This window comes from Schistocerca cancellata, chromosome 6 (genome assembly GCF_023864275.1).
Source record: "Schistocerca cancellata isolate TAMUIC-IGC-003103 chromosome 6, iqSchCanc2.1, whole genome shotgun sequence".
Taxonomy (NCBI): domain Eukaryota; kingdom Metazoa; phylum Arthropoda; class Insecta; order Orthoptera; family Acrididae; genus Schistocerca; species Schistocerca cancellata.
Genome location: NC_064631.1, coordinates 347,716,660 through 347,737,600, shown reverse-complemented (window position 1 = coordinate 347,737,600; position 20,941 = coordinate 347,716,660). Strand labels below are relative to the sequence as shown.

At 36.7% G+C, this 20,941-nt stretch overlaps 1 protein-coding gene across 2 annotated transcripts in view; it reads right to left on the bottom strand.

Annotated features, from left to right (window-relative positions):
• Nucleotides 1–20,941, bottom strand: part of LOC126190746 (pleckstrin homology domain-containing family F member 2) — a 144,659-nt gene that overhangs the window by 53,129 nt on the left and 70,589 nt on the right. For both annotated transcript variants that reach the window (XM_049931245.1, XM_049931244.1), the window contains exon 7: nucleotides 2,552–2,732. In XM_049931245.1, the coding sequence (XP_049787202.1) occupies nucleotides 2,552–2,732 (181 nt within the window). The remainder of the gene's footprint in view (nucleotides 1–2,551; nucleotides 2,733–20,941) is intronic.

Genomic DNA, 20,941 nt, shown 5'->3' with positions numbered 1-20,941 from the left:
GTCAGCTGAAATTTTTCTTCTATGTCTAACATGTGTGTCACTTCGTGTTCTATTTGTGCTTGTTCTGGTGGCTGTCTTAAGATTTTGTTTTCCTCAGATTGTTTAATTGATGCATGTTGTTCTTTGCTTGTTTGCTCTGGGATGTTTGAGTCCATTACTGTATTTTCTTCTTCTTCTGATTGCACATTATTTTGTTCCAGTATTTGTTGTACTTGTTGTTTGATGTTTTCTAATTCTGACTGGGTATCCTGTTATTTTTTATTATTACATGGATCTGATCAGCTAGTCATTGTTCTGTTAAAAATTTTAATTCTGGGTATCTGGTAATAAATGTTGTGTATACTTGTGATCTGTATCCAGTTGTGTTGGTTCCTAAGTTTGTTGCTTGGTAATAACAGAACATGAGGTGTCTGTTAACTTCATCTGATCATCTCATCCTCTGTCTTTGTTTTCCTTCTAGGGTGGTTGTAGAAAGCATATCCTGCAAAACACCTCTATTTGGGTTTAAATCATTTTCCGTGTGGTTAGCTGTGTTGTTACCAATGTGGAGGGGCATAGGGTTCAAGCGTCGTCCCCGACCATGACAGCGCTTGTCCGAGGCTTCATTAGTTCTGTCATGAACCAACTAATCACTATTATTACTATTACTATTACTATTATTATTATTATTATTATTATTATTACTATTACTACTATTATGTTGTTGTTGAGTAATGAAGACTTACTTTCTTAAAGGTGAACCAGCTCAGAACACCATTCTAGATGACATGACTGAATGAAAATATGCAAAATTTGTCAGCTTACTGATTTGTCTCTCTCCAAGGCTTGCAATGATTCTAAGCACAAATGTGACTGAACTATGTATTTTGGGAGTTCCAAAATGTGTTTCTGCAGTTTAAAATCTCACCAATATGGAAACGTATAATTTTTTAAGTTTCCATCATATTCATTATTTCCTCACCATGCGTTACACTTATCATAAGCACAGTACCTCTAGATGAACAGAACTGAATATGTTGCATCTTTTAAAAAGACACACACACACACACACACACACACACACACACACACACACACACACACACAGAGAGAGAGAGAGAGAGAGAGAGAGAGAGAGAGAGAGAGACCATTTGTGGAAAACTACTCAATAATATTTAATATTATAAATAATTTCTTCTATGTCCGTACATACATTTGGATCAATTATAGAGTGCTAATGTCATCTGCAAAAAGAACAAATTCTGCTTCTTGTATATGAGACACAAGATCATTTACTTACATGAGAAACAATAGTGGACCTTAAGAATGAGCCTTGTGGAACCCTGTAAGATATTTACCCCTAGTCAGGAGAGTATCACCCGTTTACATTGGTTGAATTATTAAGTACAACTTCTGCATTCTTTTGGTTTTGTATGACACCATCCATTGGCCACCTATAGCATCAATCCCATAAAACCTCAGTTTATCTAGGACAGTATTTGAATTCGTGCAGTCAAATGCTGTAGATAGATCATAGAAAATACTAACCAGTGCTATTTTGAATTTAATGCTTGTAAAATTTCGCACGTGAACGTATCAATGGCATTTTCAGTAGAACAATTCTTCTGAAATCAAAACTGTGATTTACTAACAATAATATTGTTGTTCACAGTAGGATACTATTCTTCAATAGATCATCATCTCCAAAATTTTGGAAAACTATGTCCTTAGTCAAACAGGTTGGTAGTTACTGAAATATTTCCTATCACTTTTCTGAAAGAGGGATTTAACAATAGCATATTTACATCTATCTGGAAAAATGCCTTGAGTTAGTGGTGCATTACAGATTTAATATAAGACAGGATTTATTACATGGGAACAAGTCTGTAGTACTCTGTTGGAAACATCATCAAACCCAGAAGAGCTTTTATTTTAGGAAGAATATATAATTTTCTTAATTTCATAAGGAGAAATGGTAAGACATCCTTATGACTGAATTTTATGGGAGCTACATTTTCAACATACTGCTTTGATTTTTCTCTTGAACTGTTTGTCCCTACAGCTTCTCCTAAATTTAAGGGAAGACTTACCCACAATCTTTTCAATGATTTATCTATTACTCTTTCTGCCATTCTTCACCATCTTCTTAGAGGTGTAGTTTACTTTGTCTATGTTTACTTGTTTAGTTTCGCTTTTAAACTAAGAGTGAGATTTCTGACCCCCCCCCCCCTTTTTTTTTGCCTCACACATTGTTATTTACAGCTTCTATCAGTCTCAATTTTGTTTCTCTACTTTGTCTTTATTTTTACTTTTTTATGGTAACTTGTTCTTCTCAAACATCACAGTTGCCAGTAACAACGAGCCCATCAGAAGCTGTGAAAATGGTCCTTTATATATATTTATTAAATCTCTCCCATATTCCTCCTACTTGACGAAATGCTGCCAAACACGAACTGTCAACGGACAAACCATACACTTCAAAGGTCATAAAAAAGTAAAGATAACCACAATCATTATCTGTTCATATGAGAAGTACAAATAGATGTGCCACACATCCCAAATTTTCACTCACCTTTTGTGAATGAACCGTCAGGTGATGAAACTGTACTGTTTGGCGGTCTAGTTTTTGCACGTGATAATGTGTCGTAACAATTCAAGCACACTCTAAGAGGTTTTGATGACTGGTTTGGCAAAAGAAATCTTTTGTTAGAACAAGGACCACACACAACTGCCCCGCACTTTCGACAATGGTGCTGAAACAAAACAAACAAACAAAAATATATAAATAAACAAACAAATAAAAACAGACAAAATCAGTGATATATATCATGAATATAAATGAAGGTAATTTAAGCAGCAATATACATCACCAAAGTATGGAAGAGTACCTAACAAAAACTTAAGAAATTTTAAAAAAGGTCAAGTGATTTTATTATTTTTATTTTTTATAAACATGAAAAGAGAAAAAAAGAAGGAAATGAAAAGATATATGAGAGTAGTCCCCCTGGGAACAAATTCAACAACTTGAAGATTATACCACTTTAGAAACGTATTCTGGAAGTCAGTTGTTAAGGTGTTTAAATACCCTCTCCAATTCTGCTCGAATATCCTCCAGCGTACCATATCTTCTCCTGTTCAATCTGATTTCCATCCTGGGGAAGAGGAAGAAGACAAAACATGTTTCCATTCCCTAGCAGGAGGGTGGTACTTGCAAACAGTTTACAATTATTTCAGAATAAAAACAACCTTGGTTTTGAAATAATTTAATATCAATGATGCATTTTACCCTTTTGAGGCATCATCAGATTGTCTATAAAAACAAGAAACTAATAAATTAGAATCTTGTATGACTATTAGCTAAAATGAACTAAAAGCATTACAAGCTTCTGTAAAAATAGCTGGATATGAAACTTATCTGTGATAAAGCCATCTAAAATGGAAAATGGATGCAAATGTGACTGGATATGCAATCCAACATCATAAAAACATATAAAAGGCAAAGTAGACCTCATTAAAAGAAAAGAAAACTGCTCATATATCATCAAGAACGTGGCGAAAAAATTTCAACGACTATCACATGTTACCTTGAGGACACAAGCTGACTCCACACAGCAGTACAAAATAAAGCCAAGATTACAAAATACATACAGTTTGAGCTGCACATGACACAAGGTCCATTTCGCAACCACAAATATTACTGTGACAGATCAAGATGCGAACACCGTGTATAGTGTGGCATGAGGCAACCAGGTGGTGCACAGGGATGGCATAAGGCCACATTTACAAAATACAAAAACTACATATAACTAATAAATTAAGATGCATATATGCAAACAACTGCACTCACATAAAACCAAATATACATAAGGTATTGTTATATAAAAAAGAAAAAATAGGTATAACGATGACATGAAAAATAATGAGTCAAAATATGTCATTAAACTGTCATATGGATTAGAATAGCTAAATATTAGATATTAATTTAAATAATCACAGTACCTGAACTAAACCTGGAGGAGTTTCTACTGGGAACTTCACTCTTTCAATTTGTTAGACGCCAATCAAAGAGCAGGGAATGCCTATAGTGTATGTGCAGCACATACTGACAACACATATACATGGAGGTCTAGGTGAACACGAAACTATTTCCAAGATTGATCGCAGAGTACTCCTGTGAATGACGCACACCTCAACAACAGGGAGATAGAGCACAACTTACAATGTCCCAATACAGTCACAGGAGGACATGGCAGACTGTGCATTACACACCAGATTATGAGCAGAATAAGCACTGGGATAGTAGACAAAATGAAGGACAATGGGAATATAGGCCACAGCAAAACGTTGTCAATCTGACTAGTAAAAAAGCCATAAAGGAAGGAGATTTGGTGGGAAACAAAAATCAATTATATATGAGACCCACTGGACTGGTCAGTGCCGTGCCATAAATTTCCATATACGCCTCATCCTGAAAATGTTGTGAAAATTTTACGAATGTCAGCCTTGGACCAGTGAGTACATGCCAAAACTAGTTTGGAGACAGTTATTGGTGACTAAGAAGCTAAATTTATTTGCCTTAATGATACAAGTAAAATGCAGCTCAGGATGGTGCTGGCTAAGTATGCATATTAATTTTCACAAGAACTAGGAACAAGCTATATTTTGTTTCCAAATTAGGTGTTCAAGCCCCATAAACCTTTTCAATCCTCTCCCCTCCCCCCCCCCCCCTACCCCTACTATGCCTCATGGCCCAAACAATCTTCACTAAACAAAGAGATCAAACTAATGTTAACATGAAACATTACTAGAGAGATAAGAAGTCCTTATTGTAGCCCTTGCTTTTTTCTAAAACTGAAGATGGAGTTAGTTTTATTTTATAAGTTAAGAGTATCAATTGAGTGTTGATCCAATTAAAACAGGACTCACAAATCTGTAAGAACGCCAGCAACATTTCCATGGAGTGAAATTCTTGTCTAGTATAGACTCGTGTATATCCTATTTGCAAATACCACTAGCAGACAAGTCTCACAGTTACATTGCCTTCGTATATTGTGGAAACTGGATTTTTTTTATTTTCTTTTTTTTATTTTTTATTTTGTCCATCTCAGTTGCACTGATATAAAATTCAGGTGTAGTGGTTCCCGGTTTTGGAATAACATGTCAACTTTCAAACCACACTCCTTGTTATTAACTGTAATTATTCATACAATATTATGCCAAAAGGCACAGCAAAGTTTACAGTGAGCAACTCATTGTTCTTAGACTTTGTGTCCATTGTTAATGGCTGAAATAACCAGTCCGTAGTAACGGATGCATAGTCAGAGAGGATATGTGCACAAGAAAGAAAAAAAAATTCCTGGATTTTCTTCCAGATTTCCCAGTTAAAAATACACTTTTTCCCAGGTGAAAACACACTTTTTTTGTGTTAAGTGACAGTATACTTTCCCGTTGAGCTGTAAAATTTACCAGTCCTTTGAATAGTAAAAAATTTATACACCAGTGTAGAACTCCCTGGCAGCTTAGGAAATAAAACACAGAAAAAAACAACTTGTTTTGGAAATAGCTCTGATGTGCAACAACTTTAACTCCATCAAATACAGTACATTAGCTTCTGAAGCACTGAGATCGAGATTGTGATGCACTTTGTCGCCCATCATGTCTCATGTCACGTGATCTCTTCAGTGATTGACAGCAGATATTCTTTGTGTAGGACACATGATGTATTCAGTCAATAGCAACATTAACTTCTCCTATTTGTGTGTTCGTGCTGCTTAATGGTTTAAATTAATAATTAATATACATACAGTACAGGTACAAGAAAAGCTAAGCTTTCACATATAATACTGGTAATTTTTTTAGCGCGTAACAATTTGGTTTAAATTAATATACATACAATGTAGCCACAAGAAAAGTTAAGCTTTCATGTATAATATTTGTCTTTTTTTGCTTAGCGTATAACACTTCTCAAACTATCATTCACAATGTTTTCCTGCAACCTGTTGGAAACAAGTTCATTCGAACAGTTGCCAGAGAGCACCAGAATACAATGTGTTACTGCACGGCACAGCTATGATCATGTAGAAAATCTGTGCTTGGTGTTTGCTCTGCTCATAAGCCTTTCGTCAAATTTCTGTTAGGAATTTCATTTGTAGTGGGGCATCATGTGACTGTGCAGCACTGTGCATGTTGTTCAGAGGGGACATACAGAGCTATTGTACTTAGGGCAATTGTTTTATCATATCCTAGCCAGATAAGGAATGCAAAATAAGAAAGCAGTCCTTGGTCTAATATTCACTTCAAAACTAGACTCTATAACTGAAAGCACCCAAATATATTTTGCTATTTGTTGACAACACTTTTTTTTTTAATTTCTAGTCTGCAACACTGTTATGCATCATTACCATTCAGATTTGCATCCACACAGCACTGCTAAAAGCTAGTAAGGAGAAACACAAATTTCTTGCAAAAATAAAAAAAACAAAAATAATAATTGTTTGTATGCACAAGAACTAAGTACAATAAGTTTTTCATGGCCATTTCAAACAGTAAAGGGTATAAAAAATTAACAAGGTTATCTGTGAAGCCAAGAAACTGTATAACTGGCAGTTTACATTCTACTACGGGAGTAAATATAAAGCCTTACAGGGAGTTACAATGAAAAAACTCAGTGTGCTGGCACTCTATAATTTACTGAAGAATGGCGCTCTGTAAATTTAAGACATAAAAAACACAAATTAAGAAATAACATCAAGCCTAGAGAAGGCACCAGACAAGTGATCGAAAAACATTGTGTATCACAGAAAGGCAGATTTGTGAAATTTTGCTAAAGCTGTGAATATATTTGAAACAAAACATTTTATTCAATACTGCTGACAAAATTTCCCTGCTTAGTCATATTCAAGTGAACATTTATGTATGTTCGTATGTATACAGCGTTAAGAGATCTTGCATTATATCATAAAACAAACAGGACATCAGAATTCTCCTAGACCATCAGAATTTCGTAAATCTTTCTAAAATGCACAATTCAGCTTAAAGTGCATATTTGTTGAAGTAGACCCCTACCTGGAATGAAACTTTCAGTGCAGTGTTTGGGATGCCAGTTTTTTGGGGTACCAGTATTGTACTATTTCATGTCTGGTTCTTTATTATGGCATTATGCCACAATTATCAGAAGATAAAAACACGCACTTTAAATTCAGCGAACAGTTGAATCTAGCCTCCAGTGTGGAATGAAACACTTTGTTTCTAATAAATTGGCTGTCTCTGCAGAAAAAATTAATGGAAGTCAAATTTTGTTACTAAAACAACAAAAATAACTTCGTTGTTCTGGAAGATGAATTAATGCTTCAGTGCAAATAATGTAGAAATAAAATAACATCAGAAAACTGAAACTAATAACATATTTTATTCTTCTGCAGTTACATGAATGTGTATTTTAATTCACTTGAAAGCTACCAGCCAAAGAAATTTGTTTCATTTTCATTTGATGCAAGAGCTGTAAACGAAAACAGCAAAATCACAAAATGTATAAATGGGACACATGGAGACTGATCACCTTTCCCCCCCCTCACCCTGACCGCAACTGCGACTGCTCTTCGCATGCACAAATCTGGCAGCTTGGGCACGCTAGCATCTGGCTGCTTGCCGCCACTGCTTATACAGCTAACAGCCACATTTCAAGTAGCCGGAAATGGGAGAAGGCACTGTTAATATGCAACTTCAGCTCTGCATATACATGTGAACATGCTGGCAACTGATCAAACAAAACTAATGTTAAAAGTTGTGATGTCACGCTCATCAAAAGTAGTTTGCTGTTACGAACTATTGCACATTTTTCATCCTAAAGCCTTTATACACATTCTTCTCTCAGCAGGCACTTGGGTGTGTACTATGTTTTGTTGTTAAGTATTATTTTGTTTCCACTCATTTATGTTTTATTGTTGCAGTGTGATTTTGCAGTAGCAAACTAAAATAAAATTATTTGTTATAATATCAGTTCTTATCAGACAAAATTATAGAAATTTAACTGAAAACTAAAACAACAAAAAATTCCTGGAATTATAAAAAGTTACCAGGTTTTTCTAGATTCCCCTGTTGTCCCAGGGCATATACACCCTGATAGTCGTAAGATCAATGAGGGTACTCGTTGCCCAGTGCATATTTTACTGTGCCTTTTAGCACCACACTGTTGAATAATTACAGTTAACAGCATGGCATGTTGTTTGAAAATGGGCATGTCAGCCCAAAACTGGTAAACACAACAGGTGAATTTTATATCAGTGCAACTGAGACAGGTGAAATAAAAACTCATTCAGTTTTCTCAGTACTGAACAATTGTGAACCTACCATCCCATAGCAACATGCCTGAAATAAGCAAGTTCTATATTGTGGCAGAATTTGTCATTTTTAAGTGAACGGTCTGCGAGCCTCATCATGATTTTGCAATAAGAGTAACTTCATTTTGTATCTATCCCACTGCCACCTTCATTCTTGGTGTGATTAGTCATTTCCTCCAATAGAAAAAAGACTTGGGCACCTGGATGTGTTCATATTGGTCATACTTTACATATTTTCCATATTTCATATCATATCTATCTGCTAATCATTCGATACAGATGAAATAGTGGGAAGTTCATTAAGTTACTTCTGATTCTTGAAAGCCCACACACATGTTTTAAGAAGTTACTGTCCTACATTCCACTTATCTGTTCTTTCCTCTTCTTATCTGAATAATTTAATGCATGAATGAGTGTGTGTTAAGTAAGATTTCTTTGTGTATATTTGCGGGAGTACAATAATTTGCAACTGTGAAAATAAAGCGAACTTCAGGAGACACACAATGGGTACCCAAAGAGGTTTCTGTTTGCTTTGGTCAAACCTTTAGTGTAGGTTAGCACAATACAAAAGGTTGGTCACTTCCGTTGGAGGACAAACCCCATTTTTCAGAGTGCGAACTCACCACTCTTCCTTAGAATACGACATGGGTAAGGTCGTCTGCGCATAAGAGTTACTTTTCAATACTAGGTTAATGTTGTGTTTTATTTAAGTTTTCAGATCTAGCCAAAGTTAATGGTTCCTTTCATCAGTCATCGTTTATTACTGTGTGTGAGAAATTTTACTTTCCAGTTCACAAATGTTAAATGCATTAGAATCCAGGGGCTATTGTTCATTTCAACCATTTATTCAAACGCATGTAGCCACATTAAGCGTATTTATGATTCAATTAATTTAGTTTATTGTTCCTTTCATGACTAAAACTGTATTGCATATGATTTCCGTGGTCTTATGACTGAATCTTCTGCAATTTGTCTCACCTGATAATTTTCCTCTTCGGTATTTGCTTATTCTTGTTACCTATGTCAGTATTTAGATCCAAGAGCCTTAAGCTCGTGGATCTTGTTCTCTTGTATTGAATTTTGTGCAAACTCATTACCTCATTTAAAATTCCATACTTATTTTGTGCATGGTTTTGTTTGTGAGGATCACATGGTCCTTTTCTAATGACAAAGTCTACAGTGCCATAGCGACAGTGATCTACCCCCACAGAGTATGTAAATTAATGGTGATTCTTATTTAGGCTTTATTTTTTAGCAATTCAATTCAATAGTAATTTTGTTCTTTTATCCTGTGTATTAAAACCAAGTAAACAGTCGTCTTGCTAACCACTTGTGCTGTGGTGACGATTTTTAGTTCTTTTCCTTACTGTTAGCATCTGAAGTGCATGTGAATGTAGCTGTTCCTGATTAAATCATCCTTTGATCTTTCCTCTCCTACAGATTATAAATCTTGTGCGGGACTTCGAAGTTAAGTTCTAGGTTTCATTATTATGCACCATACTAGTTCGCAGAGAACAGCAACCATCATATTGCTTACTATACACACTCATGTGTGGAATTAAATTTACCAATCAAATAAATGTTCTTTTGCCAGAATTTGTGTTTACACTCTCACTGCTAAAATTTCACTTCATTCTTCATCCAAGTCTGATAGAGGGTACATCCTACTACATTCCTATTGTGTGACAGTTCTATTGATGCAATAGTTTACCATTCATGATTAATCATAAAGACACTCCTCATAATTATTTACCCTTCATATTCAAAATTAAGTATAAGGACATCTTTCTTGGGTCCTACCATTCAGACTCAATGTGAATGCCAGAGTATTTATTAATGCACTTGATGATGTTCAAAGACAAGAGTTGTAAGAAAGAATTAGTGTATGCATCGTTTGATACCACTCCAAAGACGTGATTTGTATCCCCACATCCTCTTACCAATGAATGACACTTTCAACTAAATGTTATAAAATAAAGCTATATCAAGAGACGACGTGCGACTTCAACAATGAATGGTGACTGTAGTGACTTCACAAGAAGAAATACCTGTTTGGACAAAGAAAACATTCCAGAAGATGTACAGAGTTAAAAAGGATGGATGCCTACAAACAGAAGAATGCAGTGATAAGTCACAAATAATCGGGATTCATTGCAGATTGATTTAGACTATAAAATAGCCACCATCAATGCATACATCACCCAATGTGATCACAACAAACTTGTGCTTAAACACAAATATCTTTGAAATTTGGGTAGTCACACCTACAACATATTAAGAAAAAGAAGAAGCATATCAGGCATAACAAACATGAAATACAGTTACAGTGGGAAACAACAACTTTGAGCTAGTTGGATGCTTATTTCAAGTTGGATGGGTGAACAATAAGCCTACCATATGCTCAATAAGGTTTGCAAGTCAAGTACTCGGTGATGGTGAATACTCATATTCAACAATTAAGACAGAAGTATTGAGTATCCAAAATTATTTACATTAAAAAGTTTTGTTCCTAATGTTAGAAAACATAACAGCACTTTGTCAGATAATGAAAGTAAATACACTACTGAAAAGTACAAAAACTTTTTGACTGACGATAAAATTCAGCAAAGTTTGGTACCCCAGTTATGCCCAGAAGTAAATCCCGTTGAATCCATGCAACTGAATTGGTTTACGAACTTGTAATGTTACGTATTTTGCAATATGATAATGAGTATGGATGTAACTTCTTTCCTTACATGATCCTTCTATATTCGCTGTGCATTGTTTGAATAATGAGAAATGAATATTTTTGTTTGAATTCTGTTACTAATTAATGTGTGGGTACACTGTTATCAAACACAATCGAATAAGAAATATAAATGTAATGTAAATGTTTGTTCTTTATACAGAAAAAAGTGTGTGTGTGTGTGTGTGTGTGTGTGTGTGTGTGTGTGTGTGTGTGTGTGTGTAAAAAGAGGGTGAGAGAATGATTTTTCTTCAGTTTTTTGAAAAGTGTTCTTGTAATGAGTGTGAAACTACTATTTGTTCAAAAACACTGATAACGGGAGTTTGAAATGGTTTAACTTTAAACGTCCTAGGGTTGTCTAAAGTTATATGAAGAATGCAATATTCTGAAGTTAATTGTAAATATTCGAAAGAAAAAATTTAGTAATTCATATGAATGGATGATGACAATCAATTAAATTATGGCATCATTGTGGGCTTTGTGATATTTACTCTGCATCTTGTATTGGCGCATAGGAAAAGCCAAGGACAACGGCTGTAAGCACCCGCAAAAGAAGTATTTTGCTATGCCGGAAGGCGGATAACAAATGATAAAAAATTCCATTTAATTTTTTTTGTTACTAGAGAGACTCTGATACTAGAGAGACTCTGTCTTTAGTTCTCGAGTGGAGAAGACGTATTTTTGTGAGATGCGTGTAGTAGCTTTCACAGTATCTGAATAATAAATTTTCTCAGTGCAAAAATATGTGGCCTTTTTATTTTCTTCCGCACACCACGAAAAGGTTATGTCACCCACCTCCTGCTGCCTGCCAATGGTGAAGAAGTCCGATAAATGAAAATTACATCACCGACACAGCCACGAAAAATGGAAAGTTTTGCGGCGTCGGAAGAAGCAGCACCTAACAGGAGTGTGTGGATCTCAACAATATGAATGTAAGTTCACGTTAAAACGAACACAAACGGACACAAAGTCATAAATATAAAAAATCCAAAATTTGGGCATTAAGTGAAAATAATTGATTTCTATTAATCTCTCTCTATTTATGTACCCTTTCTTCTCATTATTATATATAAAAATTTGCACAACTGGCGACCTGGTGACATGACATTGAGAAAGAAATTAAACCAGTTGTGTAAATTATTCAAAATTATTTATAACATTGTATGAGATTTTTTTGCAAGTACTAATTATTTTCAAATTTTCTTGTGCAACATAATGACTGGGAGCAAAATAACCAGAACCAAAAATTCTTGTGGAGAAAACCAATTCAAAAGGGAATCAAGAGTGAAACCGGAATTTACGGAAAATTTTTGAAATATGCTGTTTGTTTCATCATAGCAAAGGTAGGACCGTTACGCAACTGCTTGCTTAGCTATGTTTGGTAACATCTCCTGCGTGATAATTAGAAGTACCCTCCCTTAATTTCCTTTCCTAAATGCATTGCATTAAATAGCAGCCAAAATGACGCACTTGCCATAATACTTCAAAAACTGGATAGTATGAACACCAATTACACCAATTTGTGTGCTGACATACAAAATACAAACACCAGTTTGCGTGCAGAAATAAAAAATATAAACACCAATTTGCAAACAGACATAAATAGAAAATTTGACAGCTTGTCGCAAAACCTTACCACAGTCACACAAGACATTAAACCACATAAAACAAGCACAAAAACAAGTTTTAAGAGATTTTCAGGATACAGTCACACAGCAGATCAGTGATTTGACAAAGAATCTTTGTGAGGAGTTGAATGTAAAATTTAAAGACATGGAAACTTTCCGAAGTAAACAATGACATTATGGGTATAAAACAGAAATTAGACACTCTTAACAAGAAGAATGATACAGTAGAGCAGCAAATAAAAGGGATGAAAGACACACACACGAACCTGGAAGTTACACAAACACAATTAACTTCCACAGTGAAGAATATCTCTATCATAGTAAAAAAACTGCACAAGGATTACGAAAATATACCAATAGCTATTGCTGAACTCACTTTAAAAGTAGCATCACTTGAAATCGAATCAGTCTGTGCCAAAAAGGAAAGAGACAAAATTAATAAAAATTTATGTGACTTAATTTCACAAGCTGAAGCAGGTACTTCAGACAAAACCAGTACCGCAGCGGAAAATGTAGTGAAGGAATGTAAATTAATGACTGATGTAACCAAAATGGTTATCCAACAAAACGAAAATGACATTATCGACAAAAAAATTTGCAAGCTACAGAGCACAGGATATGCAACTACTTAGGTAAAACTGATACAGAGACAACAGCTGTACATATAAACAAAGTGCCAGCCACAGCAAACCAAAGTAATGTATGCACACAGCTCATTGCAAACCTTACAAACAATGCCAAGAGTAATGACAGACCACAAAGTGTAAGTTTACAGGGCATAACACCAGAACCAGTACCTACGAGAAGTGTATATAATTATGACAGCTATATAAACACAGCACAAAATGCAAACAACTTGTCCACTATATTTGCTGATGCAGGTTTATTAAGACGCCGTCAATTTTCAACATTTACAAGTGAAGGTAAGAAGATGAATCCTGTTGTGTTTATTAGTGCTTTTCAACATGTGTTTCCTAGAAATGGACGGAAGCACAAAAGATCAGTTTTGTTGTTGGGTACACGCAAGGCGATGTACTTTTGTGGTCGACCGAGGTAGCTGAGCATTGTATCACATATTTACAATTTGAACGGGTATTTCTTGACAAATATTGGTCAGAAACCATACAGGAGAGACCTAAGTGAGAGGTTTTTAACCCCGCCCCTTTTAATAGCAAATATGGTAGTTTGCGAGGGTATTTTGAGAAGTACCTCAATAAAACACATTATTCGAGGAATCTTATTTCTCCTGTGGATGTTTTACGAATTTTAAAAAATCATTTGTCATCACACATTCGTGAAAAATTGATTACTACACCTCAGCACGACACAGAATATATTTCTACCCATTTTTGATTCAATTGACCTCATATATGAAGAGAAATTAGTAACTAATAAGATGTCAGACAGCCAAACACAACAACAACATAACTTGAATGGTCAATACAAAAAGCCAGACACGAACACATAGAAAAGCTGGTATGCGCAACTGCAAGGATACATTAACCGTGGTAATGGATAAGGGAATGGAACAAGAGATTTAAACAAAACTTTCCTTATAACAGGAACAATTACCATCCACAAGCTAACTTCAATCCCTCCTCTCAAAATTATGCACCACGTGTAAACGAAAACAGTCAGCCGCATCGGTGGCCGGCGCACGGCAACAACAATAATATGCCACATGCCATACCGCAGCCAACCTTTGCGCAGCAAAATCACAATACGGCAACATTTCACAACAGCAATATGAACATACAAGAAAGCATGTTGCAAACTGGAAATGATACACACTGGAGAAACAATCACACAGTACAACTGACAGAAGTTGTCCTATGTACCGAAGTAGATCAGACCACACCGCAGGAAAACCTGAATTGGTCATAGTTGAGCCCCATACTACAGTCCTTATTAGCGATGGGGGCAAACCAGATTTGTAAACATATTTTGTACGATTCGATGAACAAGGAGACAAAGGATGATCTTTACCAACATGAACTAAAATTGGCGAAAAATACACTGGAAGAACAAGTGCAAGCAGTAATCAGAGTGAAAATTTTTGGTATAGACACACAGTTAATACTTCATGCAGCGTCCACAACTAATGTAATGTCTGAAGCATTTTTCACTGAATTAAAAAGACTGAATAAATTTCCTGTTCTGCCAGTGCAAAACTGCAAAGTACAAACCGCTACAGGCGGCAAAACCAAATTAGTAAAACGCCAAGCTCTTATCACCATGAACATCGAACAATTCTCTGTGCAGTGTAATTTTTTTAATAGTAGACAGTCAACTGTTAGTGACATTCGGGTAAGGGGTGAGAAAGAAGAGGAAGTGGAAGAATACAAGGTCTACCTGTCAGGAGTCAAAGCAGGAATAGCACAATGGGGTGTAGCGCTTTACATCAGGAAAGAAATTGAACCCAGCGTAGTTGCAATAAGGTATGTAAACGAACGACTGATGTGGATAGATTTGACAGTGTCTAGCAAGAAAATTAGGATTGTGTCAGTATATTCGCATTGTGAAGGGACAGATCAAGATAAGATGGATAGTTTTTATGAGGCACTCAGAGATGTAGTTGTTAGAGTAAAGGACAAGGACAGTGTCCTGCTAATGGATGATTTTAACGCCAGGATTGGAAATCGAACAGAAGGGTATGAAAAGGTTATGGGTAAATTTGGAGAGGATATGGAGGCCAACAGGAACAGGAAACAACTCTTTGATTTCTGTGCCAGTATGGGCTTAGTAATCACAAACTCCTTTTTTAAACACAAGAACATTCACCGGTATACTTGGGAAGGCAGGGGAACCAGATCTGTCATTGACTATATAATAACAGATCAGGAATTCAGGAAGGTTGTGAGGGACACACGTGTATTCAGGGGATTCTTTCATGACACTGATCATTATTTAATCTGCCGTGAAATTGGGATTGTGAGGCCGAAAGTGCAGGAGGTCAGGTCCATATGTAGGAGGATAAGAGTGGAGAAACTTCAGGATAAGGAAATCAGGCACAAGTACATAACAGCGACCTCAGAAAGGTACCAGTTAGTTGAACGTAGTCAATTGCAGTCATTGGAAAAGGAATGGACAAGGTACAGGTACACAGTACTAGAAGTGGCTAAAGAATGTCTTGGAACAGTAGTGTGTAAAAGTAGGATGAAGCAAACGGCTTGGTGGAATGACACAGTCAAGGCAGCATGTAAAAGGAAAAAGAAGGCGTATCAAAAATGGCTACATACTAGAACTCAGGTAGACAGAGAAAGTTATGTTGAAGAAAGAAACAAAGCCAAACAGATAATTGCAGCATCCAAGAAGAAATCTTGGGAAGACTTTGGAAACAGGTTGGAGACTATGGGTCAAGTGCTGGAAAACCATTCTGGAGTGTAATTAGCAGTCTTCGAAAGGATGGTAAGAAGGAAATGACAAGTATTTTGGACAGGTCAGGAAAACTGCTGGTGAATCCTGTGGATGCCTTGGGCAGATGGAAGGAATATTTTGAAGAGTTGCTCAATGTAGGTGAAAATACGATCAGTAATGTTTCAGATTTAGAGGTAGAATAGGATAGGAATGATGATGGAAATAGGATCACATTTGAGGAAGTGGAGAAAATGGTCAATAGATTGCAGTGCAATAAAGCAGCTGGGGTGGATGAAATTAAGTCGGAACTCGGAACTCATCAAATACAGTGGAATGTCAGGTCTTAAATGGCTACACAGGATAACTGAAATGGCCTGGGAGTCGGGACAGGTTCCATCAGACTGGACAAAAGCAGTAATCACACCAATCTTTAAACATGGAAACAGAAAAGATTGTAACAACTACAGAGGTATCTCTTTAATCAGCGTTGTGGGTAAAATCTTCTCAGGTATTGTTGAAAGGAAAGTGCGAATAATAGTTGAGGACCAATTGGATGAAAATCAGTGTGGGTTTAGGCCTCTTAGAGGTTGTCAGGACCAGATCTTTAGCATACGGCAAATAATGGAGAAGTGTTATGAGTGGAACAGGGAATTGTATCTATGCTTTATAGATCTAGAAAAGGCATATGACCGGGTTCCTAGGAGGAAGTTATTGTCTGTTCTACGAGATTATGGAATAGGAGGCAAACTTTTGCAAGCAATTAAAGGTCTTTACATGGATAGTCAGGCAGCAGTTAGAGTTGACGGTAAATTGAGTTCATGGTTCAGAGTAGTTTCAGGGGTAAGACAAGGTTGCAACCTGTCTCCACTGTTGTTCATATTATTTATGGATCATATGTTGAAAACAATAGACTGGCTGGGTGAGATTAAGATATGTGAACACAAAATAAGCAGTCTTGCATATGCGGATGACTTAGTTGTGATGGCAGATTCGATTGAAAGTTTGCAAAGTAATATTTCAGAGCTAGATCAGAAATGTAAGGACTATGGTATGAAGATTAGCATCTTCAAAACGAAAGTAATGTCAGTGGGAAAGAAATATAAACGGATTGAGTGCCAAATAGGAGGAACAAAGTTAGAACAGGGGGACGGTTTCAAGTACTTAGGATGCATATTCTCACAGGATGGCAACATAGTGAAAGAACTGGAAGCGAGGTGTAGCAAAGCTAATGCAGTGAGTGCTCAGCTACGATCTACTCTCTTCTGCAAGAAGGAAGTCAGTACCAAGACTAAGTTATCTGTACACCAACTTTGTTGTATGGGAGCGAAAGCTGGGTGGATTCAGGTTACCTTATCAACAAGATTGAGGTTACGGATATGAAAGCAGCTAGGATGATTGCAGGTACTAGTAGATGGGAACAATGGCAGGAGGGTGCCCACAATGAGGAAATCAAAGAAAAACTGGGAATGAACTCTATAGATGTAGCAGTCAGGACGAACAGGCTTAGATGGTAGGGTCATGTTACACGCATGGGAGAAGCAAGGTTACACAAGAGACTCGTGGGTTCAGCACTAGAGGGTAGGAGGAGTCGGGGCAGACCAAGGAGAAGGTACCTGGATTTGGTTAAGAATGATTTTGAAGTAATATGTTTAACATCAGAAGAGGCACCAATGTTAGCACTGAATAGGGGATCGTGGAGGAATTTTATAAGGGGGCTATGTTCCAGACTGAACGCTGAAAGGCATAATCAGTCTTAAATGATGATGATGATGATGATGATGATGATGACAGTCAACTGCTTGATAGGTAAGGACACATTTAGAACCTACAAAACTCAAATAGACATAGGTAATGGTAAGTGCTATTTCTCTGTGAAGGACCACAGATTTTCTATCAGCCTGATTACCACACAGGAGAGGTATGACAAAGTTAACCCAGAACCTCATGTCACTGTACAGTATTCACATCCCACCGTGTATTTTGTTAACGAATGTGATAACGAACAAGAGAACGACACTGAAGTTAACCAGGAATTAGTAGAACAAAAATTGAACAAATCAAATATTCTAGATCAGGGGCGGGCAAACATTGCATGCAGCTCATCAGCACACAGCACTGCACGTGTGCTGCTAACGTGCAATCATCGACCGGGGCAGTGGCAACAGCCGGCAAGTTGCGGCAGTGTAGTGCCAGGCTAAGCTGCGGACGTTGATGCGAAGTGACCACTATGCAGTTCTAACAACCCCACCACAACAAAGGTCAAAAATTAATTATGATTGTAGTGTTGCTCACGTGCTAAATATTGCATTTTTGGGCAACAACAAAGTTGTATTATGTGGCAGGTGTCATTAGAGCACAGTTAATAAAGTCATTTCTTGAAATAATGGATAAACTAGGCACTCATCTTTTCGTGTTTCCCACGCTGGTCTCGTTGTGAACTCATGGCTCAATCATCGAAAATCTAGGTAGTGATGATTCCAAGCTCGGATGCAAAGAGGCCTAGGTGTTATTCTGCGATATTCAAAAGTTTTATAGATGTGTTTCATAGACCATTCTTGACGATTAAACCTTTGCAAATTAGGACAATGGTGATGTAAAAAAGTAATCAGCACTCCGAATTTAAGTTACACTTCTTTTTTATTACTTTTGTTGCAGTATCACGTAACTTGTTCCAAAACATCACTTCACAATATAAAACATACTCGAAAATATCTTCCTCACTGTTAAAGTTCACATTTCATAAACTGACAACAATTTGCGTCTTTTTAATATGACGACCAAAGCTTGACTCTCCAATAACCGCTTACATGCCCAAAAATCAGAGTTACAAGTACGTCAAAGATCATAATGACAAAAGAAAGAATACACATAAGAATAATATCATTGCAATATACACATATCGATGTATCAAAGTACCTCTACATTAATGAAATCAAATCTGAATGTTGTCACAGAAATATGTTAACTATTTTACAGAAACACAGTAGAATATTGCTGTTATCGAGAGGTTGAGGTGAGGTGCCATAATGGTTACGTAATTCAAGTACCATTACACAGTAAACATTGTATTTCAAGAACCAGAAAATGCAGAGTGAATCAAGGAACCAGAGAAGTGAAGATGTGCTATCTTTTAAAAAAAGGAATGGGAGAATCATTTTTTTCTTTGTGCAAAAACATGAAAATTTGAAATGTTTAATTCCACTGGTCAGCGGAAGTTTAGTATTGAATGCCATTATAATAAATTTCACAAGGACGAGTACAATTTATTGTCGGATTCTGAGCGGATGGGGAAATTGACTGAGCTCAGGAAGAGCGATCTGCTGATACTAGATGAATCTGACATAAGTTGTTGTTGTCACGAGAGATCTGCGACTTTCTTTCATCATGTCTCTCATCTAACTGATTTAACATTTTATGGAGCACTATTTTCAATTTTTCAGGATGACAACAATGATAGTTCAGCGGTATGCCCAAGTTATACGATCGCGCTTAATACAGCGAGTGCTGGAAGACCATTTGCTGAAGGAGAGTTTATAAAGGAGTTCATCAATGACACTGCTGATTTACTTTGCCCACTGAATGCAAATCAGTTTCGAGCTACCACTCTTTCTCGGCGGACTGTTAAGTCGTCGCCTAAGTGCCATGCAAGTGACGTTTACTGTCAATTAAGGAGTGCAGTGCAGGAGTTTATTGCATTTTCCACCACACTTGATGAGTCCACAGATATTTCAGACACTGCGCAATTAGTGATTTATGTCCGCAGTGTGGACAATGCTCTGCACGTAACAGAGTATTTTTTTTAGATATGATATCTTTAAAAAGTACGACCACCGGCACGGACATCCTAAAAGCCATTGTAGAAGCTGTTGATTCAGCTGGGAATGTTTAGTGTCAGTGAGAACACACGGAGCACCTGCAATGAAAGGAGAACAAATGGGATTGGTTGGATTACTAAGAAAAAAGCTGCAGCGTACAGCAGAATGATTTTGCTTTTTGCACCAAGAAGTACTCTGTGCAAAAGCAGCAAAACTGGGGACGTCATGCAAGTGGTAATTTGGGCAGTTAATTATTTGGGATCCCACAGGCTTACACATTGACAGTTTCACACATATTTAGCTGAAATTGGGGAAGAGTACGGTGTCATACCATACCACAGTGAAGTCCGCTGGCTTAGCCACTTTAATGTACTCAAAAGATTTTTTGAACTGAGAGTAACAATAAATCAGTTTTTAAAGGACAAAGGAAGGTACGACCCCAAGATAGAAGATCCAGAGTGGGTTGCCGACCTTCCATTTTTAGTGGACATTACTAGACACATGAATGCATTGAACACAAGATTGCAAGGAGAAAATCAGTTAATTTGTGAAATGGCTGAAAAGGTGCAAGCTGGCACTAGAAAGCTTGAGCTGTGGGAACGATAGCTCTTGCCAGGAAACGAAGTGCATTTCCTTACTCTGTCTGCTGTGCAAGAACAGAACTGCAAAGAATTTTTCCATACTTAATGCAATAAAAGAGGAATTTCTCAAGCGATTTGGGGACATATCACATTTATCCCAAGCTTTTGAATGGTTCTCGAGACCATTTCCTCTTTCTGTAGTTGATATTCATCCCAATTTGCAAATGGAATTAATAGATCTACAGTGTAATTCTCATCTGAGAGACAAGTTCTTTTCGGAAAGACGTGTAATAGACTTTTATCACGACTTTCCACAGCAAGAGTTTCCTCATCTCCATCGTGAAGCCGCGAAGATAATGTCAATGTTTGGCTTGACATACGTTTATGAGAGATTCTTTTCTGTTATGAAAATTAATAAGTCGCGGTTAAGAGCAAACATCAGTGATGAGAATTTACGTAACTGTTTGCATTTGTCTGTATGTAGAAATTTTGTTCCAGACATTAAACGTATTGTAAA